This window comes from Hippopotamus amphibius, chromosome 5 (assembly GCF_030028045.1).
Source record: "Hippopotamus amphibius kiboko isolate mHipAmp2 chromosome 5, mHipAmp2.hap2, whole genome shotgun sequence".
Taxonomy (NCBI): Eukaryota; Metazoa; Chordata; class Mammalia; order Artiodactyla; family Hippopotamidae; genus Hippopotamus; species Hippopotamus amphibius.
The window spans coordinates 72,191,607-72,216,627 of NC_080190.1; the positions used below are offsets into that span (position 1 = coordinate 72,191,607).

General features: G+C 38.0%; 1 protein-coding gene across 1 annotated transcript in view; it reads right to left on the reverse strand.

Annotated features, from left to right (window-relative positions):
• Window positions 1-5,607: 5,607 nt before the first annotated feature.
• NRBF2 (nuclear receptor binding factor 2) overlaps window positions 5,608-25,021 on the reverse strand; it is a 31,040-nt gene continuing 11,626 nt past the window's right edge. The window contains exons 2-4 of the mRNA XM_057734776.1: window positions 20,365-20,449; window positions 8,489-8,529; window positions 5,608-7,132 (exon numbers count right to left, since the gene is read on the reverse strand). Coding sequence (XP_057590759.1) covers window positions 6,422-7,132; window positions 8,489-8,529; window positions 20,365-20,449 — 837 coding nt within the window. The 3' untranslated portion in view covers window positions 5,608-6,421. The remainder of the gene's footprint in view (window positions 7,133-8,488; window positions 8,530-20,364; window positions 20,450-25,021) is intronic.

Consider the following 25,021-nt stretch of genomic DNA (forward strand, 5'->3'; position numbering starts at 1 on the left):
CTTTATCAGAATCATATTTTAAAAATGGAGTAGTGGTTTTACATATGTTAAATGTTTAAGAAGTAGATTAACACTACAAGTGTGGCACTTTACCTTGAAGACCGGAGGTTTGCTTTGGAAGTGGGCATCAGAAGGGTTGCAGCTTGTGACAACAGAGATATTATGAAGTGGTGGAAGGAGGGTTATCTGAAATTAGAGGGAAAGTTGTAACACGAGATGTGGACAGGTATGCCTTACTACACACTTTTCTATGTTAAGTTTTTCCTGCAGTCAAAATTGCCCCCTGTATATTAATCATGCTTGGGTAAATCTGCATTTTCAAAACAGCTGAACTGACTGTACAACAAAAGATTATTCAAATCAAAGCTGTCTAAAGCTGATGAAGGCATAGGATTTCAGAAACAAATTCTAGGACTAATATTAAAAAGTTGGAACAGCTGTTTCATTGGTTATCATGTGACTTGGTCATCCTATGACATACCCTCCCAGAGGAGACATGAAAGTAGCAATTAAGCCCATTTGGACGGAGACTGGTGACCAATGGTTATGTGTTCCACAAGAAATGTACAAGCTCCAGAAATTGTACAGTCGGGAAACAGCTGTTCATCCTGGTTAGTGGATCTTTAAGGCACAATTGGACATATTGGCCCACTGTACTCTGTTTTCACATATGGTACCTGAGTTAGGGTGTCCACATTTTTGTCTCAGCATCCCATTTATATCTTTCCAACCATTAGCAGTTCCACTACTGTCAACTAAACTTTGGAGAGAAGGGTTTAGTAAAAGGTAGACAGGGATAACCACTAAGTCATCCTGAAACTGTTTTTTAAAACCGCAGGAATTTAAAAAACTGCTTCATCTGATTTTTCCTGATTTACCAAGATAGGTGAGTACCTTCAAGACCTGAGGGTAAACGGGGGTGGCCGCTCTATGGGTTTACTTCCCACAAATCTTTTCTATGTATTTTTCCACTTTTCAGAGCATAGATAAAAATTGGTTATATAAAAATTGGTATTATGTTAGTTGGAAAAAAAATTGTCATCCTAATAATTAAACTAAATATTTCTAATAGCTTTATAATCCCACAGATAGGTTGACCATCACATAACGATGGAAAGGCAACCAAACCAAAGGCCAGATCCCTGTCTTGAATTGCAATTCTGTTCATTCTTTTGGCAGTTTTGCAATAAATGAGTGTATGTTTCAAAAACTCAGCAGATTCCTCAAGTACTATATTCAACCTTAAAGACCAATGCAAAAGTCCTCCTAGAATTTACCACAATATTCAGTGTTGAGTATTTAATTAAATGAAGATTGGTCTGTGACCTACTGCTGCCTCTACAGAACTTTGCTTTTATCTGAAACTAAAGAATTTTGTGGCAGTAGTTAGCATCTGTTTTAAATACCCGGGCCCCTCCCTGAGCAGCCATTTCCTCATAAGAACAGGGAAATAATCTGATCTAAAGCCAATAAGAAATCTACTGGTGGCAATGGAGGCCCTGGGACTTCACAATATTCTCAGTACCGAGACTTCTTTGGAGTCTTCCTTACAGGCAAGACAGGCCTGAAAGTCATCTGGTTTCTCAAATTAAGAATCCCTTTCTCAGACCACAACCTCCCTTTCCGACCTCTTTCTAAAAACCACCCTTTACCTTTGGGAACCCCTGGTGAGGCACTGGTCCCTCAGTCCTACCCTACTCACTCATTATCTAAACTGCATTGTATCTTCTGTCTTTCTGGACTCTGTTAGCCTTCAAGATTCTCATTTGTATCTTGATTCCTTCACCTCTAATCCCTCTGTCATCCCCATAAAACACCATTTTCCTCCCAGTTTAATGTCTACCATAGAGAAACAAACTAAGGACCACAAAAATTGGCCCCAGCTTCACCATGACCCTTTTGGCTACTGAGCAATCCTAGCTTTGAAAGCATATCCCAAATAAAAGTGACCTTGGCCCCTCACTTTTAGGAAACAGGGGGAGGGACCATCCGTATGAGCCTCCCCCAAATGTCCTCATGTGGGTGTTGCCCTGATCTGACTCTGACCAAGCTTGCTCAGCTCCCCCTCCCCATTTCTGACTCCATGTCTTTATGCTTCACCTAGGAAGCCATTTCCCCATCCTCTGACCACATCACTGCTTTCATGAACGCTACAATACTCATTTTATACTTTTAGTGGCAGAAGAAAAGATGGTATTCACTTTCACTGATTTTTTTTTTTTTTGCCTACACATAGGTATAAAACCACTCTTTACTATGAGAATATTTACTAGAGATCAACTAAGGATTTTTTGTTAACTCTGCAGCCCACCAGAAACTCCTTCAAGCCAACAAGAACCAAAAGTTTCTCACCGTCCACTAGATGGCACTGTGGGTCAGCAGAGACTCTTAAAAGGACAGGCTTCCAAGTGGGACAAAACTGACAAATTCTTCAACAGTCATGCCGCTTGCTCTGGCAGAGGTCTCCAATTAAGCTACACTAATAGGGCTTATGACGAAACATGATAAAGATCACTGTCTAGAGTGATTCAATAAAAAATAGTAGCTATTAATATTACAGTTCATGTCTTGACTCTGCCAATAGGTTATAAACACCCTAGCAGACTGCCTCACACTAGTATTCCTCTTCATCTTTTAAGACAAAACTGTAACCACAGCTCCTCACAGATGAAAAGGGATATCACAGAAAACGGACATTAGGGTTTCTACAAATGACTGTAAGGACTGTAAGGTCCTAAAAATTACGACATCCAAAACATCAAAAGTTACCAGCCAAAGCAATCTTGAGAAAAAAGAGCAACGCTGGAGGTCATGCTCCCTGACTTCTGGGCTATACTACAAAACTAACGTAACCGAAACTGCTATCAGCACAAAAACAGACACAGATCAATGCAACAAAATAGCACAGAAATCAACCCATTACACATGTGGCCAATTAATGTACAACAAAGGAGCAAGAATATGCAGTGGAGAAAAGACAGGCTCTTCATTAAGTGATGCTGGGAAAACAGGACAGCTACATCTAAAAGAATGAAATTAGAACATTTTCTCACACCATACAAAAAAAATAAAAGGGATAGAAGACCAAAACGTATGATCAGAAATTATAAAATTTCTAGAAGAAAACAGGCAGAACATTGACATAAATCATAGCAACTTTTTTTTTGATCTGTCTACTCAAAGGAAACAAAAGCAAAAATAAACAAATGAGATCTAATTAAATTTAAAAGCTTTTGCACCACAAAGGAAACCAATGACACAACAAAAAGACAACCTATTGAATGGGACAAAATACTTGCAAATGTTATGACCAATAAGGATTAATATCTCAAGTATATAAACAGCTCAGTAGTTAAAAAAAAAAAAAAAAAAAAAGGATGGAAGACCTGAATAGATGTTTTTCCAAAGAAGAGAGATGGCCAAGAGACACATAAAAAGATGCTCAACATTGCTAATCAGAGAAATGCAAATCAAAACCACAATATCACCTCATACCTATCAGAATGGCTATAAAATGGAATATTCTTGAGCCATTATAAGAATAAAAATCCTGCTATTTGCACTAATATGGATGGACCAGTAGGGTATTATACTTAGTGAAGTACATCAGAGAAAGACAAATACTGTATGTTATCACTTAAAAAAAAAAAAAAAAGGAACGAATATAACAAAATAGAAACAGACTCACAGATACAGAGAACAAACTACTGGTTACCACTGGGGAGAGGGAAGTGGGAGGGGCAAGATGGGGTAGGGGATTAAAAGGTACAAACTACTGTGAATAAAATAAGCTACAAGGATCTATTGTACAGCTCAGGGAATACAGCCAATATTTTATAACTTTAAATGTAATACATAAGCTGTAAAAATATCAAATCACTCTACTGTATACTTGAAACTAATACTGTACATCAACTACACTTCATTAAAAAAAAAAGTGCTTAGAAAGTGTTAAAAGGCTGAAAGATAATGTATTTAACGTTTTGAGTTGACTTACCTAGAGACAAAATATTTTCATTACTGCAATAACCTTGTGTTAAAACACCAAGGATAGACAATGGCTTGAAGAACTATTTTGAAACTATCTTCTCATTCCCTCTTAGGCATGGTTTCTGAAGTATGGATTTACCTGTGGTTACCACAGCAGTAGAGCTAAGATTGTTACTACGTATTGCTAACTTTCTGAAAGGAATGTTTGTTTTTGTCGACAGTCTGTGAAAAGCTGAAAGTAAGAACTTAGGGCTCTGCTTTCTAATGTCCAGATAGCTATCTAGATTCAAAAGCAAGAGGCCGACACTGAGTAATGAAGGACAAGAGTCTACTCCACTTCTAGTACACGGACAATTCACTTTCATTTAATGGAAGCAAGATTTCCTTAAATCCTTTTCAGGGCCTTCAGCTAGACAGAGGAGAACACCTAAGAAGTCCAGCTAGGAGACAGGCCATGTGCCCTGAGGAACAATTAATAAAACAAGTGTTTTTTTTTTAAGGACCTACTCCATGGAGACACTGTGTTGCTGCAAAGGCACCAAGTCATCTGGAGAAAACGCACATACATTCTATTGACAGACTCAAATACAAAACCTAAAAACCAGATTAAACGAGTACTAAAAAGTGTGAATAAAAGCTTCAAAGACAATGGAAAAGTAAAGTTAGTCCATTTAACGTGTATTTGTTAGTGGAAATGCACAGAACAGGATCCTGTAAAATACATGTCAAACTGCTAAACGTAATGGCAGGGATGTGGGGGTGGGGGTGGGTAGAGAAGACAGAGGAGGAAAGGGAGCGTGCCTTATAAACAAAGTGTTCATGTCAAAACATAACAAAGCTCATTTTTAAACGTGAAATGGCTAGGCTAATAATAGTTTCTTGTTGGCACAATCTTTTAAATCTCAAGGTTTATAAGAAAGGTTGGGCAAGCAAAGTATTCTCAGAGTCTAGGGCACTACAACACTGAGGGGGGACAATTAACAGAGAACAGAGCCCTTCAGATAGTTAAGAAGCTGGTTCATTTTTGGTTTCGTCTGCACCAAGATGAGACATAGGGAAAAAGTGGCTTCTACATGGTCATTCATCTCATCGTACTTCTGCTCGTTTCATCACTAGACAGGTGAGCCCAACCTTACCCCCCTCAACCCAACTGACCCAACTGTCCCCGATTCCTTCAGGAGAGGCGGTATGGTGTTCGTCCAGATTTTTGCCTCTCCCACAATCCCCCACAATAAACTAAGTCTATATGCTTTAAACACACTCAGTGGCTTATACCCAAACGTTTCACTTACATCTTCCACTTCTTCCCCTTCCCACTCCTGGAACATCACTGGACTCGGCAGAGGGGAGGGCAGGTAACCCCAGTGGCTGCCTCCAGCCTGAGCATTTTCTGCGTGTGCCAGCCCAGGAAGGCTGGGAACACATTCAAACCTCAGGAACTTCTTTGTTCTCTTCCACCTTGGTTGTAAGGGTAACTGACCACAAAACACTGAAGAAAACCTTTAACATACCAAAGTAATCGTCTGACAGAATGTCTTCAAATCCATATTCAAAATTTCCAACACGGAAGATGTATAAAACTTGATTTTTATCCACCAACCACATTCAACAAAGGTATAAAATACAATTACTTTATTGATTTCTTACAATCAAATACTGCCAACTAGCATTACTTCCACTCATGCATCATTAAAAACAGAAGGATATTTCCTTGGTATTTTCAAATGATGCATTATACAATAAACAAAAAAAGTTAGAACTTAAAATGCACCCTGATTAATTATGTAAACTGGTAATTTTTTTTAAAAAAAGCATAACTAATAATTTGGTTCCTTTCTTCATAAAATGGAAATTTAAATATTTCTCCTGATAGTCTTGAGGTTATCATTATGTTACGAGTAGTGCAAAGTGTGGCACACAGTTTTTTCTAGAACGGTGTGTCTTACACACCTTATTAACAAACAGAGGAAATGTGCATAACGAGATGCGTACGGTCAATGCATGATAGGAGCATGCTTCAAACACAAGGCGGCCCCTCAGGCAACCATATTATTTAGGTTTTGCATTATCATTTATGGCATTACAGATTAATTACACATAACATACTTTACACATTTTAACCCTGAATAAGAAAAATAATTGTTGCTTGAAAATTATTCCAGGTAGCCATTTGGTTTGTATCAGGAGAAAGTGAACCTCCAAGAGTTTAGTGTCTGCCAAGTCTGGAATCATTAGCTCGAGTCCGTAAATCTGATGCGCGACAAATTTCACAGTGACTGCTTCCGAGTCCGTCAATGCCTCTTCTCTGCAGTGTGCCAGATGCAGCATCTCCGGGATTACCCTTGCATGTGGTTTTCCCTTTTTGATTTTTGCTGGATTAACTGAATTACCATATTATTTCCTTTTTTCACCTCTTCTATGGCCTTCCATTTTAATTATTCATAAGTCCTTTCAGGATATCCTCAGAGAGCTCCATGAGGGGAAGTTCTGGAGATGGAAAATCCAAGGGAGGAAGATTGGGTATTGGAATATCCTTGGCTTTCCCAGTATTTGATGCAAACTTCTGCCAGGTTGAAGAGGCTGTAGCAGTTTCTGAATGTGGTGGCAAGCTCCATAACTCTGACTTTTCTACAAAATCAGCATCTACATCAAGCTCCTTTTCTACTGGGCCTTTTAGAAGTCTGGCCTTTTCAGCCTTTAACTGTTTATTTTCTCTCCTTAATCTTTCATTCTCAGCCACAAGGAATTCCACATGCCTCTTCAAATCTGCAATTTTGGTTGCCTGCTCCTCTATAATTGTTTTATCATCTTTTGGGGCTTTGCTTCCAATGCACAGCTCTGTTGGCTCACTCTTCTGCTGAAGTAAAAACAGTAGTGTGTCTGGATCCCTGTCAAAGACCCCCTGAATTTCCGGCAAGTACTTCTCTACAGAAGGGCTGTACTTCTGAGAGAGTAGGGGGCTCTGGCTGTCTGCATCCTCAGCAGAGGTTCTGTGAGATGCCTGAAGCTGGGCAGCGGCATCCTTGTCTGTGCTCTGCTGGGCTTTCAATCTTTCCTCCCGCTTTGCCCTCTTCCACCTCTCCTGGATGAGGAGGAGCTGTTTCATGTGGCTATCCCTTTGCAGTTCCAGTGACAAATGAGCCTATTACGCAGAAGGAAAGGTACAATTTAACACTTCAAGTCTCTTCAGTATGTCCAGTAAATACTATTTCAGTATCTTCCTTTCTGAATAACACAATAGCACTTAAAATTTTTTATTTATACTGTTTGGAATTTAATAGAATCTCAAACATTTTTCAAAATAACCAAGTCTTTCTAGGTAAGCTAATATTTTTATTCATAAACAAAACATCATTCAAGAAGTCAGAAGAAATCCTATTCCAATTCCAAATCAACACACTGAATCAGACCTTTTTTGAATGGGCCTTCCCCTCTGCAATGCTATTTGTACTCAGCTTAAAATCAGAAAACTTTCCTGTTTAGACTTTAATTCTGCAACTAGCTAAAGTCTATCAACAAGGGCTCGACGCGTGTCTATATTACATGGCTAACACAAGCAGTTCTGTACAGTCTAAGAGAAGTGCACAGAATGGAACACAACTTTCAGGTTCTCTTCGTTCAGTCTGAGGAATTGGTATTCTTTCCCTGCCACTGATATCCCCTCAGAACTCCTTAATTCAACTAAACAAACATTTACCAAGTAACTCCTACAGACCAGCCACTTTTTAAATCAGGAAATCACCTTTGGATAAAGATTTAGCTTTGTATAAAGGTATTTTAAACTTATGCAGGCTCCCCCCCAAACACAGAAGACAATTTAAAGCCACTGGTGAAACAAATTTAAAAGTACCAGAACTGCTTAGGAATTCAGGAACAGACAGGTCTGGATTTAAATTATCTTTGACAAGTAAAGGGAAGCCCACTTGGTTTCCCCTGGCCAGGTCTGCTTACTTACTGCGAGCTAATGGTAAAATGAGGTAGTGATCAGGAAAGGCATTAACAGGGGTCTCTAAAAGACACACTTGGTAATCTAAGGTCTATGAGAAATCCCTAGAAAAAATGATGGCAGCTTCTGCATGCCATTAACAGCAGTTCACTTAGTTTTGTTTTATTTTTATTTTATACTGGAGTATAGTTGATTTACAAAGTTGTGTTAGTCTCATGTGTACAGCAAGGTGATTGAGTTACACATATACATATATCTATTCTTTTTCAGATTCTTTTCCCACTTAGGTTATTACAGAGTACTGAGTAGAGTTCCCTGCGCTATTCAGTAGGTCCTTGTTGATTATCTATTTTATATATGCATAATATGTATATGTTAATCCTAGTAGTTCATTTAGTTTTAATTTCCTTTCTGAAGTACTCATCTCTTCCCTATTTTATGTATTTTTGACTGTAGTGTTTTGGGAGGAGCACAATGCTTTATTTTATACACAATTCAAGTCTCCACAAGAAAATCCTTCTAACCCTCGTTGAAAATATTCAAGTGTCTTACCTGCTCAGACTGTGTCAGCTTCATAGCTTCAGAAAGATAGGCTGGGTTTAAAAAAAAAAAAAAAAAAAAAAGGCACATTAATATATGTGTTGTTATTTTGTTATTAAAAGGTCAAAGAGTTTTAATACTCCTCATACAACAAAGAGAACTGGTCTTAGAAGCAATTCTGCTACAAAGAACCTATTTCCAAAAAGGATTTAAAAAAACAAAACAAAACAAAAAAAGGATTCTTAACTTCCCCAAAAAAGATATCAGTGGTAATCAAATGTAGATATTCCATACTTCGCCTTGGAGGGGCTAGTCTTTTAAATCACTGTAGATTCCGCAGTTAAGGAAGTAAAGATGGCATAATCAGAAAAATAGAATTACGGAGGATTAAAATTAAACAAGAACCTATCAAAATCCTATTACTCATGCTCACAAAAATATCAAGATACTAACTATCGATGACTTTTTACCCACATGAATAGACCATCACTTTGGCCTCCTGCAGAACCACTTTTATTGTATTGTTTCTGAGCTATACCATAAGCCTACTATGAATTTGGTAGTTAAAAGCCTGAAGAACTCATTGACATATTTAGAATAAGTAGTTGCAGGCAGTATCAGGACATTTTTTGAAAATGACAAATGGTCAATAACTCAACTTCTCTCTCTAATCTTACGATCAGTTTCCTAAGTGACTTAATTTGTTTGAATTTAAATAGTTACTGTAAAAATCCATAATTTTTCTCTCTGAGCTGACTACTAGAAAGCTTAAGGCCATGTTTCCCTTCAAGAACTCATGATGCATTTTGTGAACTATACTTCCAGTCCTCACCTATTTTATCTTTCTATACATTTTATATTTTGTTGTATTCCTCTTAAGCCCTTTTATATCCTGTCTGGAACAAGATACGGTATAAATAACAAGTATTAATAATAGGTCGTGTCCAATTAATCCCCATTTTTTACCTCTGGCTCACCATAAACTTTCTGGCATCTCTCATACATTAGGTTCCTTCTTGCCTTTTCGCTGATACTATAGGCATTGCTTTCTGTCTAATCTTAATCCACATATTTTAATGATTTTCTGTGTTCATGACTTAGACCTGTTATCTGCCAGGTTCTATCACAGTCTTTAAGACAGATTAGTTGGACGCTCCCTACCCATCAGAAAACAAAGTTGGTTATACAGCGTATGCTCTGGCCATACTTAGATTTTTTTCCTCAACTTTTTGTCTTTTACTCCTATATTAAGTTTGTATAACTGCATACAGACTCTTTCTTTTCCTTTTGTTCACATTTAAGTCTGTTGAGACATTCTCTTACTGTGATAGTGTGGATGAACTTCCCTAGACATCCCTCCCATTATGTCTGTGTACATTTGTCTCCCTGTCTGAACTACAGCTTGCTTTAAATCCAGTTTAACAACTGGAACAGTTTCACAAAACCAAGCTTAACAATGGAATGCCTCCCTTTGTAGAACCTTGAAACTATAACATAACAGAAGAAGATACCCAAGGACAATGAATTCCCAAAGTGCAAGATTTCAACAAGAGTCACACTGTCATTTAAAGTATTTCCCAAATTTCATCTTAAAATCTGAGCCTTAAAAGTTATTTTAAAAGAAAAAAGAATTTTTTAAATCTCATTGCGTGATAATGAATTTGCTCCAAAGCCACAACAGGAACAAATGCCCACCAAGGCAGAAATGTAGGTAGAGAATACTTATCTCAGAAATATTTAACAGTGTGGTTTAAACTGCTTTCTTCAATTATGATACAAGGCTGTTTTTTTAAGGCTAATATTTAAAGTAAATACTAAGTAGGGCTTCCCTGGTGGCGCAGTCGTTAAGAATCCACCTGCCAATGCAGGGGACATGGGTTCGAGCCCTGGTCCAGGAAGATCCCACATACCTCGGAGCAACTAACGGGTGTGCCACAACTACTGAGCCTGCACTCTAGAGCCCATGCTCCGAAACAAGAGAAGCCACCACAATGAGAAGCCTGCGCACCACAGCAAAGGTAGCCCCTGCTCTCCGCAACTAGAGAAAGCCCATGCACAACAACGAAGACCCAACGCAGCCAGTAAGTTAATTAACAGTAAATACTAAGTAAATGATGAGGAAAAGGAATTATGAAAATGTGAAGAATCTATTACTTCTTAAAATAATATTTACTACTATTCTATCATGAATCTACTGAACTGCTACCAAGGTATAAATTGTGCAGCCTATCTGCACACACACAGCAAAATACTGACTCTGAATGACAAAGACTGATCTACTCTGAATCATTTTCTTGGCACCAAAGTCTCAGGGGAAGGTCCAGGTCAGATTTATTTTCAAATACATATAAACACTGTACTCTGAGGTGTGCTCATCTTCTGAAAAGCTCATTCTGAGTTCTAAGCATTGTTAATGGCTGTTATTAACTTCCCATTTAAGCTTCTACTGTCTGTGAGAGAAACGAAATCCACTTAGAGACCGGACTGCATAACACTGATAAAGGGAGAGTTACAGCAACCCAGTTACAGCTGCTAATCAAGGGTTTAAAGCAATAGATTCTTCTAACAATGCTGAATTCTTGGTAATTAATGGCTTAACTTTTTTTTAATATAGGGTGGTAAAAATGTATACACCTCCTCCTCCCCACCTCCCGCCACATTTAGACAGCTTTTTCTTTCTGGGTTTGGTATATCAGCTTATCAAGTAACCTCTTTATTTCTACACATTTACAAAAGACTATCAAAACACTACAAAGTACAGAGGATATGAGTCCTTAGCTGTGCAGTCTTTCTTTTTTCCTTTTTTTTTATTGGAATATAATTGCTTTACACTCTTGTACCAGTTTTTGAGGTACACCAAGGTCAATCATCTGTATTTACACACATATCCCTGTATCCCCTCCCTCCCTTGACTCCCCCCCACCCTCCCCGTCCCAGACCTCTAAGACATCATCCATCATCGAGCTGATCTCCCTTTGTTATACTGCAACTTCTCACTGGCTAACTATTTTACAGTTGGTAGTATATGTATGTCTATGCTACTCTCTCACTTCATCCCAGCTTCCCCTTCACTCCCCACCCCCCCCACCTCGAGATCTCCAGTCCATTCTCTGCATCTACGTCCTTATTCTTGTCTTGTCACTTGAGTTCATCAGTACCATTTTTAGATTCCATATATATGAGTTAGCATACAATATTTGTCTTTCTCTTTCTGACTTACTTCACTCTGTATGACAGTCTCTAGGTCTATCCATCTCATTACATATAGCTCCATCTCATTCCTTTTTATAGCTGAGTAATATTCCATTGTGTATATATATGCCACATCATCTTTATCCATTCATTTGTTGATGGGCATTTTGGTTGCTTCCATGTCCTGGCTATTGTAAACAGTGCTGCAATAAACATTATGGTACATGTTTCTTTTGGGATTATAGTTTTCTTTGGGTATATGCCCAGGAGTGGGATTACTAGATCATATGGTAGTTCTATTTGTAGTTTTTTAAGGAACCTCCAAACTGTTTTCCATAGTGGCTGTACCAACTTACACTCCCACCAAGAGTACAGGAGAGTTCCCTTTTCTCCACACCCTCTCCAGCATTTGTTGTTTCCAGATTTTGTGATGATGGCCATTCTGATCAGTGTGAGGTGATACCTCATTGTGGCTTTGATAATTAGTGATGTTGAACATCTTTTGACGTGTTTGTTGGCCATCTGTATGTCTTCTTTGGAGAAATCTGTAGGTCTTCTGCCCATTTGTGGATTGGGTTATTTGCTTTTTTGGTATTAAGCTTCATGAGCTGCTTGTATATTTTGGAGGTTAATCCTTTGTCCATTGTTTCGTTGGCAACTATTTTTTCCCATTCTGAGGGTTGCCTTCTGGTCTTGTTTATGGTTTCTTTCGCTGTGCAAAAGCTTTTAAGTTTCATGAGGTCCCATTTGTTTATTCTTGATTTTATTTCCATGATTCTAGGAGGTGGGTCAAAAAGGATCTTGCTTTGATGGATGTCATAGAGTGTTCTGCCTATGTTTTCCTCTAGGAGTTTTATAGTGTCTGGCCTTACATTTAGGTCTTTAATTCATTTTGAGTTTATTTTTGTGTATGGTGTTAGGAAGTGTTCTAATTTCATTCTTTTACATGTAGCTGTCCAGTTTTCCCAGCACCACTTATTGAAGAGGCTGTCTTTTTTCCATTGCATATTCGTGCCTCCTTTGTCAAAGATAAGGTGCCCATATGTGTTTGGGCTTACTTCTGAGTTCTCTATTCTATTCCATTGATCTTCCTTTCTGTTTTAGTGCCAGTACCATACTGTCTTGATCACTATGACCTTGTAGTATAGTTTGAAGTCAGGAAGCCTAATTCCACCAGCTCCACTTTTCCTTCTCAAGATTGCTTTGGCTATTCGGGGTCTTTTGCATTTCCATACAAATCATAAGATTTCTTGCTCTAGTTCTGTGAAAAATGCCATTGGTAATTTGATCGGGATTGCATTGAATCTGTTAATTGCTTTGGGTAGTACAGTCATTTTCACGATGTTGATTCTTCCAATCCAGGAACATGGTATGTCCCTCCATCTGTTTGTGTTATCTTTGATTTCTTTCATCAGTGTCTTAAACTTTTCTGCATACAGATCTTTTGCCTCCTTAGCCAGGTTTATTCCTAGGTATTTTATCTTTTTTGTTGCAGTGGTAAATGGGAGAATTTCCTTAATTACTCTTTCTGCTCTTCTGTTGTGTGTATAGGAATGCAAGAGATTTCTGTGCATTAATTTTGTATCCTGTGACTTCACTAAATTCATCGATTAATGCTAGCAGTTTTCCGGTAGAGTCTTTAGGGTTTTCTATGTATAATATCATGTCATCTGCAAAGAGTGACAATTTTACTTCTTCTTTTCCAATTTGGATTCCTTTTATTTCTTTTTCTTCTCTGATTGCTGTGGCTAACACTTCCAAAACTATGTTGAATAATAATGGTGAGAGTGGACACCCTTGTCTTGTTCCTGTTCTTAGAGGGAATGCTTTCACTTTTTCCCCATTTAGAACGATGTTGGCTTTTGGTTTCTCATATATGACTTTTATTATGTTGAGGTAATTTCCTTCTATGCCCATTTTCTGGAGAGTTTTTATCATAAATGGATGTTGAATTCTGCCAAAAGCTTTCTCTGCATCTATTGAGATGATCATATGGTTTTTATCCTTCAATGTGTTGATATGATGTATCACGTTGATTGATTTGCATATATTGAAGAATCCTTGCATCCCAGGGATAAACCCCACTTGATCATGGTGTATGATTTTTTTAATGTGTTGTTGGATTCTGTTAGCTAGTATTTTGTTGAGGATTTTTGCATCTACATTCATTAGTGATATTGGCCTGTAATTTTCTTTTTTTGTGACATCTCTGCCTGGTTTTGGTATCAGGGTGATGGTGGCCTCATAGAATGAGTTTGGGAGTGTTCCTCCTCCTGCTATATTTTGGAAGAGTTTGAGAAGAATAGGTGTTAGCTCTTCTCTAAATGTTTGATAGAATTCACCTGTGAATCCATCTGGCCCTGGGCTTTTCTGTGTTGGGAGATTTTTAATCATTGTCTCAATTTCCATAGTTGTGATTGGTCTGTTCATAGCTTCTATTTCTTCCTGGTTCAGCCTTGGAAGATTGTATTTTTCTAAGAATTTATCCATTTCTTCCAGGTTATCCAATTTATTGGCATATAGTTGCTTGCAGAAGTCTCTCATGATCTTTTGTATTTCTGTGGTGTCCACTGTTACTTCTCCTTTTTCATTTCTAATTCTGTTGATATGTATCTTCTCCCTTTTTTTCTTGATGAGTCTGGCTAATGGTTTATCAATTTTATCTCCTCAAAGAACCAGCTTTTAGTTTTATTAATTTTTGCTACTGTTTCCTTCCTTTCTTTTTCATTTATTTCTGCTCTGATCTTTGATTTCTTTCCTTCTGCTCACTTTGGGGTTTCTTTGTTCTTCTCTTTCTAATTGTTTTAGGTGTAAGGTTAGGTTGTTTTTCGAGATATTTCTTGTTTCTTAAGGTAGGACTGTATTGCTATAAACTTCCCTCTTAGAACTGCTTTTCCTGCGTCCCATAGGTTTTGGGTTGTTGTGTTTTCATTGTCGTTTGTTTCTAGATATTTTTTGATTTCCTCTTTGATTTCTTTAATGATCTCATGGTTGTTTAATAGTGAATTGTTTAGCCTCCATGTGATTGTATTTTTTGCAGTTCTTTTCCTGTAAGTGATATCTAGTCTCATGGCGTTGTAGTCTGAGAAGAGGCTTGATATGATTTCAGTTTTCTTGAATTTGCCGAGGTTTGATTTGTAACCCAAGATGTGATCTTTCCTGGAAAATGTTCTGTATGCCCTTGAGAAGAAAGTGTATTCTGTCGTTTTTGGATGGAATGTCCTATAAATATCAATTATGTCGAGATGGTCTAATGTGTCATTTAAAGCTTGTGTGTCTTTATTTTCTGTTTGGATGATCTGTCCATTGATGTAAGAGGGGTGTTCAAGTCTCCCACTATTATTGTGTTACTGTCAATTTCTGCTTTTATGGCTGTTAGCATTTGCTTTATGTATTGAGGTGCTCCTATGTTGGGTGCACAGATATTTACCATTGTGATATGTTCTTCTTGGATGGATCCCTTGATCATTATGTAGTGTCCTTCCTTGTCTCTTTTAATAGTCTTTACTTTAAAGCCTAATTTGTCTGATATGAGTATTGCTACTCTAGCTTTCCTTGGACTTCCATTTGCATGGACTATCTTTTTCCATCCCTTTACTTTCAGTCTATACGTATCCTTTGGTCTGAAGTGGGTTTCTTGTAGGCAGCATATAGAAGGGTCTTGTTTTTGTATCCATTCAGCCAGTCTGTGTCTTTTGGTTGGAACATTTAATCCATTTACATTTAAGGTGATTACTGACATGTGTGTTCCTATTACCATTTTCTTAATTGTTTTGGGTTTGTATTTGTAGATGTTTTCCTTTTCTTGTGTTTCCTACTTAGAGAAGTTCCTTTAGCACTTGTTGTAAGGCTGGTTTGGTGGTGCTGAATTCTCTTAACTTTTGTTTGTCTGGAAAGCTTTTGATTTCTCCATCAAATCTGAATGAGATTCTTGCTGGGTAGAGTATTCTTGGCTGTAGGTTTTTCTCTTTCAGGACTTTCAGTATATCCTGCCATTCCCTTCTGGCCTGCAGAGTTTCTGCAGAAAGATCAGCTCTTATCCTTATGGGTTTTCCCTTATATGTTATTTGTTGCTTTTCTCTTGCCTTTTTTTTTTTGGAAGTGTTTTATTTGTTCCTTTTTTAACATACAAGAGATGTTATTTATCATATTTATAAATGTCATTTTGTAATTTTTCTGCTTATTGCTTTTTCTTAAATCTAAACTTTCATTCCTCTTCACTTTCATTCTTACTAAAATTTATTTAATTAATTAATTTATTTATAGCCAGCAACTTTTTTTAATGTTACATATACTATTCTCAGGGCTCTCTTGCTGCTTTTAAAATTTTTTCTTTGTGTTTAATTGTCATTAGTTTGATTAATATGTGACTTTGTATATTTCTCCTTGGGTTTATTCTGTATGGGACTCTCTGTGCTTCTTGGACTTGGTTAATTATCTCCTTTCCCATGTTGGGGAAGTTTTCCACTATAACCTCTTCAAATATTTTCTCAGACCCTTTATTTTTTTCTTCTTCTTCTGGGATGCCTATGACTCAAATGTTGGTACGCTTAATGTTATCACTGAGGTCTCTGAGACTGTCTTCCATTCTTTTTATTTTTTTCTCTTTCCTGCTCTGTGGCAGTTATTTCCCCCATTCTATCTTCCAACTCACTTATGTGTCCTTCTGCCTCAGTCATTCTGCTGGTTATACTATCTATAGTATTTTTAATTTCAGTTATTTTGTTATCCATTGCTGTTTGTTCTTTAGTTCTTCTGAGTTCTTCTGAACTGTTTCTTGTACTTTATTTTGTTATCAAGATTTTGTATCATTTTTACTATCATTACTCTGAATTCTTTTTCAGGCATTTTTCCTATTTCCTCTTCATTTATTTGGTCTTGTGGGTTTTTTTTCCTGCTCCTTTGCCTGCATGTAGTTTCTTTGTTTCCTCGTGGTAGTCCAAACTTCTGGGGTTGCTTGTCCCAGTGATAAAGCGGTTTACAGAAGACTGTCCGAGCCCCAGACTTATGTCCGAGTGTTGGGTTAAACAAATACTAAGTCTAGGAAACACATACATGTATTAAGACACACAATTACTGAATCCCTTAGGACATAAGGCTCTGGAAAGACCTGACAGAAGAACCCCAGTATGCTATCAGATATTCAAAGAGAAACTCAACAGAAATTCAAAACCAAAACAGAAACAAAAGCAAAAACAAACAAACAAACAAATAACACCTTACACTTACAAACACAGGGAGATATTGAAAGCTAGGATCAAATATAAAAAAGAGCTAGAGTACCACCAGACAGAATGGAGATTCTCAGAATGAAATTAGACAATTGTACTAAGAACTAAGATAAAGACAAAAACCTAATATTAAATACCAAGGCGGTGTGTCATCTGGAGAATAGAGCAAGGAGTCAGAGCAGATCAATAGTGTTGTTTATATGTTAAGATAAAATAAACTAAAAATGGATGGAAGACAGGGGAACAGAAGATGGTAGTGTGCCTGGAAATATGTAAATAAAAAGAAGGGAACAGAAATGTATAAAGGATAGAGATGAAAGGAAGGTAGGAGAGATATATAGTCCGTACTACCAAAAACTTATCTAGAAATAGAAGTATATAAAAAGGCTAAAAATAAAAATAGAATAAAAAATATGTTATAAAACTTGCAGATCCCTTAGGACTAAGATCGTAATTAAAAAAACAAAACAAAAAAACTGGAACTGATCCCAGAATGCAGCAGTTCAATAGAATTGATACTAATATTTCTGTTTCCTCAGAGTCTCAGCTGTGAGTGTCCTTCTACTCACCTTGGGTTTTTTGTATTATTCTGTGACCAGCAGAGCTTCCTTTATTGTTCGTCTGTAAGCGTTGGTGTGTGGGGAGGGAGAGGGTACAACAGTGGCTCCTTCCCCTGGGAGTGAGTGAGCAGTGGTGCTCTGTCGTTTCAGTTGGGCTTGGAGGTACCTGTTGCAGAGGGGCACCGGTGGCTCAGGTGTAAACAGAATGTCTCAGAGTTGGGCCTCTCTCCAGGCTTCTTTGTTCTCGGCAGCCTCCCTGCTGCCGGCGTTCCAAGGGGTTTTAAGCTAGCCCTGACCGAGGGCCTGAGAGTCCCTGTTATCCCTGAGTGCCTTAGGTGGCCCACAGGGGTCCCTCCACTGCCTACTGCAGGCGCCGAAAAAGAGAGACTATGCCCGCAGCTCTTCCCCCCGCCCGTGAGCCTGCAGCATCCAGCTGCCATCATGGCCGGGCAGCTCTCAGAGGCAGGCACTCCTCGCCACAGACCTCTTCCCTCCTGTCCTCTCGGTCCGTCACCTTACTGGCAACAATTTTTCTCACCCTGAACCAGCTCTCCGGTTCCCACACTCCCGCTCCTGGATCCTCTGTTCAGCTGTGAATCGATGTCTCAGTCCAGGAACGCTGAGCTGTGGTGCAGACCCTCCGTGTGTTTCTCACTGCCTCCCGTCTGCCACAGCTCAGCCGCTTCACCCTCTTTGAGCCGTCATAGATGCCTCCCTACCGGTTACGTTGGGATCCTCATGGTCCTTTCTTGTGTCCGAGGTCGTCTATTGGTGTTCAGTTGGTTCTCTGTGGGATTTATTGCGTCTTTCGGTGAGTTCCCAATGCATCTGTGGAGAGGGATGCATTCCATTTCCCTCTACTTCGCCGCCATCTTTTCCAATCTAGCCGTGTAGTCTTGAGTAAATTGTCAGTCTCGGAATCTCCTCTGATCTTTGACAGAGGCCCCTTCTTTTGCCCTTAAATTCTCTCATTTCATGCTTTCATTCCCACCAGCCTTTCTTAGATGATGACCTTTCCCTGCCATATCTCTAAAAGGATTTCCAAATACTAAGTTCCTTCCTCCCAGGATACATTTACATCCATACCTCCCAAAACACCTCTGTTCAAGCCCTAGATGTAAGTCAATTTAGAAAACACTGAGCTCATTCCAACATTAACTTTCAAACTAGCATTACATTCACAACTCCACTCTGAAACACAACACAAGGCTATTTTTAACCAAGTCTCAACTCCAAATCAGATCAGCTGGGTAAGATTAACTAATCACACTTAAAGCTCTATCTCCATAATTAGAGCTAATGGGATCCAACAGACTGCCTTTATCTTTTCTACTCCTGAAGAAAGTCACAGAATTCAGAGACAGAGAAAGGGGGAGAGGCGTTTAACGCCCAACATTAGTTTTAAGTCTTCAGATAAAGACAAGGATGTAGGATAGGAATGAAAGAAACTTCTCTCCCTTTTTTGTATTCAGAATATCCTCCCAATCAGAGACACTGCTTTGGGAAAGCAAGTGTTCTCCTTATCTGTTGCAAGTAATAAATCATCCCTTCTTGGGGGTGGGGGGTGGTGGGGAGAATATCCTACCAATCAAAACACAACCTATGCTCATCACTCTGTGTCATTTATGTGCAGCCATCACCACTCTGGGTTATCTAACTAAATAGAACATTCACTGCAGCATTCATGGTTTTTTTTTTAAAATAGTATAGTGCATTCTTTTTTTTATAGTGACGACAAAGTTAATAATTTCATTCATAACAAAATACAGTTTATGAAAGATTTAAAAAGCACTAGCCGCCAAGTTTAGTGTTGCCTAAAGCTCCCATAAAATCCACCATAAATAAAAATCCACAAAGATTTATGGATACATACAATGTGCTAAGCCCTATAGCCAAAGGGGTACGCTTCAGTGGCAAAGCTAATTCTTCAAAAATAAGACTTGAAATTTTCTCTGAAAATTAATGACTTGCAGGCAAAAATCAATGACATAGAAGGACTTATCCAAACCAGTGTCCACTGTGTTGTCTGTATTTCAGCGGTAAGGCAACACAGGAGTGGCAGACTCTGCCAGGAAAAAACAGGACTTTGATCACCATACTGGCCTAGAGGGAAGGAAAGTGCCTTCCTCTGGCAGAAAGACTATAGGGCTTGCTCTAAGAAAGGTGGCCATACCACTGTTGGATGCAGTACCCCCACTCCAAAGCTTTTAGGTTTGTTATTCAGCTAAAACAGTCTGTATAAAACAGATCCTGAAGATCTATTTTCTGAGTTCAATATAAGCTTGTATGACTGGGATAAAATTAGGTGTTTGATAAGAATCCAGTAATTCTAAACTTCATACCTAAAAAAAAGTCATCAGCAGCATAATACTATAGGCATGAAGGTATAGATGCAACATTCATAAGGGAAGCTAAAGAAAGACCACAGGAAAGAGTTTCGATAGGTCTTGCATTATCAGCATCTTAGACAACAGAAACTCAGTGAAAATTAACTGGCTGGAATTAAATTAGTTATTACTTCCAAACCCAAAATGGCTAAATATTTGAAATCCAGACTCCTTCTCTATAACAACTAAGATGAACTGACAGACACTTTTTGGAATCACTTCTGTCTTTGGGGGTCTTCAGGCTCAGAAAGCTGTGTCCAGGAATCATTTACCAATACGGCATATGCAATCTTCATGATTTAGAAAGACTGGGTTAGGAGGAAATGGAGACTCTAACACACTCATTTGGAAAAGAATCCAAGCTGTGTTCCAGTGGGTCAGTAGTGTCAACCTGGTATGTGCAGGGCAACAAGTCATTACTCTTGTGACTTTCATTCTAAATAATGTGTTGAGAGACACTGGAAAAAAGAAACTGCCCTACACTTTTAGACTCAGTATTTTTGAAAAAGAATACTCACCTGCAGCCTTTTTGTGACAAGAAATAGCCTCTTCGTACTTTCCTGCAGCTAATAAACGATCTGCTCGTCTGCTCTGTTGATGAGCCTAGAAGACAAACATTCCTGAGTTCCTCTTATTTATAAATTAAAAAACAAAATTAAAAAAAACCCTTTTAAGAAGATATAATGCTATTTGTTGCCACACATCAAACCATTACAGCTGTATCTAAAACTGGGGAGATCTAATAGGTAGTATCTGAAAGGACTGGCAACTTCTCTCAACTCTACTAATAACTGAGATTAACACCAGGCACTAACTCCTTCAGGGACCCACATTCTTCAGAAATTAACCAAGAGTTATCACCAGATTGTTACTCAAAATGTATATGTTCTTAGTTTTTAACTCATTCTTCTTTTTCAACTTTAAAGTTACTATTTATGTTTTTAAGATAAAAAATTTGTACATTATACAGTGAAGGAATTAATGATAGTAATATTTTATGTTACGGTGGATATTTTTTCAGGTACAACTCACCAAAACAACAAACTTAGAAATACTGAAAGCAAATGGATTAAATAGTCACTGGTCTCCTTACATCTGTGTTACATTTAAGAATTATTACAATTTTGTGAATGTGTTTCATGTCTTACATAAGGAGATCCATAGCCTCATAGTGGTCACATATCTCACATGAGGTTAAACAGTTAGTAGGCAAGGAGGAAGAAATGATCGGCTTAAGTCTTCCAACTAGTGTAATGTCCTCCTCACTAACAAACTCACAGTTAATTTAGCAAAGCTGCTTAAAGTGAAAAAACACTATACCCCTATGCTCACAGCAGCATTATTCATAGCAGTCAAAAGGTGGAAGCAACCTAAACGTCCCTCAACAGATGAATGAATGAACAAAACGTGATACATACAATGTAAAATCACTCAGCCTGAAGAGGGAGGAAACTAACACATGCTATACAGCACAGATGAACTTTGAGGACTTTAATCTAATAATGAAAAATAAAACAAGCCACTTACAAAAAGACAAACACTGTATGATCCCACTTAATGAGGTATCTAGAGTAGCTGAACTTATAGAAACTGAAGTAGAATGGTGGTTGCCAGAGACTGGGGGAGAGAAAAGTGGGGAGTTGTTGTTCAGTGGGTGTAGAGTTTCAGTTTTACACGAGGAAAAAGTTCTGGAGACCTGCTGCACAACAATGTGAATATTCTTAACACTACTGAACTGTATACTTGAAAATTACAAATGGCAAATCTGGGAGCTCCCTGGTGGTCCAGTGGTTAGGGCTTGGTGCCTTCACTGCCATGGCCCAGGTTCAATCCCTAGTCGGAGAACTGAACTTCCCACAAGCCACGTGATGTGGCCAAAAAAATTTTTTTAATTACAAATTAAAAAAACATTATAGACAGTAAATTTTATGTTATGTGTACGTTATCTCAGTTTTTTTAAAAGAAGTAAAAATCAAATCTGTGTGTCAGGCGTAAAACAACTTACCTTGAATGCTTTTCAAAAAATGTGCCACTGATGCCTCATAAAAATACTTGGGAAAATCACTTTTGTCACTGAGATTAGAAATATTAACATGTTTACAAATCATGCTCAGTGTAAAATAGAGGTGAACACAAAAGTAGGGAAAAGTACACTTCTAGCAATGCATGCTGCTTACATTTTCCCCGTTTCTATTTTTGTAAGGAAGAAGCAAGCAACCTTCTTAAAGGCAAGATTATCCCTTTCAATTGTTTCAGAGACCTTTTCTTCTTCAAATAGTAATTAAACAAACTTTTTCTCTAAGTCTCAATTTACTCCTGAAAATAATAATGAGTAACCAGAAACGAATAAGGGCTTAAAATAATTTTAACCATGGAGTGTTGGACTTAACAAAAAATATGTTCTGAACACAGGAGTATCATGCAGTATCTAGAAATGACATAAATCTTTTGGAGACAGAATGTACATGATGAAGAAAGCTAAGTTATGATCAACATGATTCCTCTAAGGAATGTATTCTGAGAGTATAGGTAAAGCAAGTGACAATCAACAAGGTTCTAGGTACAGGTGGAAAAAAAGAAAGGAGAGTCTACACATGCCTTTACTTTTCTAAGCTTTGAAAGAAGCCCTACATAAGACAACATTCTCTTAAATCCCAAAGTACTTCCTAACTAGGATGGCACAATGCAGACATAAGCCCTACAAAGAACCTGGGGCACTGGGCTCAAGTTCTCATAATCCACTAAATCAGCCAAGCTATCTCATCCTTCAGGGCCTGTTTCCTCACCTGTAAAATGATGGAGTTAAACCAGATCTGTGCTTCTCAAGTTTTAATGCAATCCAAATCACCTGGGGAATCTGGTTAAAAGGCAGACTCTGATTCATTAGGGCTTGAGATTCTATTCAGGTGAAGCTGAAGCTACTAGCTCCTGGACACACTTTGAGAAGCAGGATGAGATGCTCTCCGAGGTTACCTTATTCTAATGCTATGTCTCTAGTCTCTCTGTCCAATGACATTAATCACCTTCTACCTTGTACTATATTTATGAAGCTCCCTAGTTAAACTTCAAGTTCTGCAATAGTAGAATGATTTTTTTTATATTCTTTTCTATTATGATTTATTCCAGGGTATTGAATATAGTTCCCTGTGCTGTACAGCAGGTCCATGTTGGTTATTTTATATATATACTAGTGTGTGTCTGCTAATCCCAAACTCCCTCAACCCCTTTCCCCTTTGGTAACCATAAATTTGTTTTCTATGTCTGTGAATCTGTTTTGTTAATAGATTCACTTGTATCATATTTTAGGTCCCACATATAAGTGATATTACATGGTATTTGTCTTTCTCTTTCTGACTTACTTCATTTAGTATGACAATCTTTAGGTTCATCCATGTTGCTGCAAATGGCATTATTTCATTCTTTTTTATGGCTCAGTAATATTCCATGTATATATATAATACCACATTTTATCCATTCACCTGTGGATGGGCATGTAGGTTGTTCCCATGTCTTGGCTATTGTGAATATTACTGCTATGAACATAGGGGTGCATGTATCTTTTTGAATTGGAGTTTTGTCTGGATATATGCCCAGAAGTGGGATTGCTGGATCATACGGTAACTCTATTTTTAGTTTAAGGAACCTCCATACTGTTTTCCATAGTGGCTGCACCAACTTACATTCCTACCAACAGTGTAGGAGGGTTCTCTTTTCTCCACATTCTCTCCAGCATTTGTTATTTGTATACTTTTTGATGATGGCCATTCTGACTGGTGTTAGGTGGTACTTCATTGTGGTTTTGATTTGCACTGCACTAATAATTAGTGATGTTTAGCATCTTCTCATGTGCCTATTGGCCATCTGTATGTCTTATTTGGACATATGTTTATTTGGGTCTCCTGCCCATTTTTTGATTGGGTTGTTTGGTTTTTTGTTATTGAGTTGTATGAGCTATTTGAATATTTTGGAAATTAAGCCCTTGTCAGTCACATTGTTTACAAATATTTTCCCCCATTCTGGAGGTGGTCTTTTCATTTTGTGGATGGTTTCCTTTGCTATGCAAAAGCTTATAAGTTTGATTAGGTCCCATTTGTTTATTGTTGCTTTCATTTCTATTGTCTTGGGAGACTGCCCTAGGAAAACACTGCCACAATTTACTTCAGTGAATGTTTTGCCTATGTACTCTTCTAGGAGTTTTATGGTGTCATGTTTTATATTTAAGTTTTTAAGCCATTTTGAGTTTATTTTTGTCTGTGATGTGAAAATAAACTTTTTCTTGAACACCAAAGAAACAAATAGTTTTCAAGTGGTAAGAACAGGACCTCATGGCTCTTCCAACTCCCCCAAAATCTGCCCAGGTAAAATCTAATCTCTGATCACTCTGCCAACTCAGGAGTTATATCTCCTTTTAAAACACACATCTGAACTTCCTAGGTGGTGCAGTGGTTAAGAATCTGTCTGCCAATGCAGGGGTTCAATCCCTGCTCCAGGAAGATCCCATATGCCTCGGAACAACTAATCCCATGTGCCACAACTATTGAGCCTGTGTGCCAAAACTACTGAAGCCTAGAGCCCGTGCTCTGCAACAAGAGAAGCCATGGCAACAAAGAGTAGTTCCTGCTTGCTGCAACTAGAGAAAGCCCATGTGCAGCAACAAAGACCCAATACAGCAAGTAAATAAAGTTATTTATTAAAAAAAAAAAAAAGATGTTTAAAAACACACACACACACACACACACACACACACACATACACACACCCTACTCTAGGTTATCTGGCACCACAGCAATCAAATTCCTTACTAAAAAATACAAGTCCTACACCAAGTTCTTGTTACACACCCAGCAAATGCCAACTGCCTAGGTTCAGTCTCAGCTTAAGCACTTATCAGACACCTTTGATGATTCAAAATAAAACAGGAACAAGAAGCAACTGAAACGGGAACGTGGAAATGTTGGTTAGGGACTCTAAAAGTTTGGGCACTGATATTTTGTAATTCTGATAACATGTTTCTCTTCTGCCAATTATTTCAAGATGCCCTAAAATTTTATGGGGAAGGTTTTATCTCAAAACTTCATTCAAAAATGATAAAAGACAATGCAGGTCTTTATGAGTGATTTCACTAACAACTGAAATAATGTTTAAGCCAAGAATGTATCTATTTTGGGTACTAAC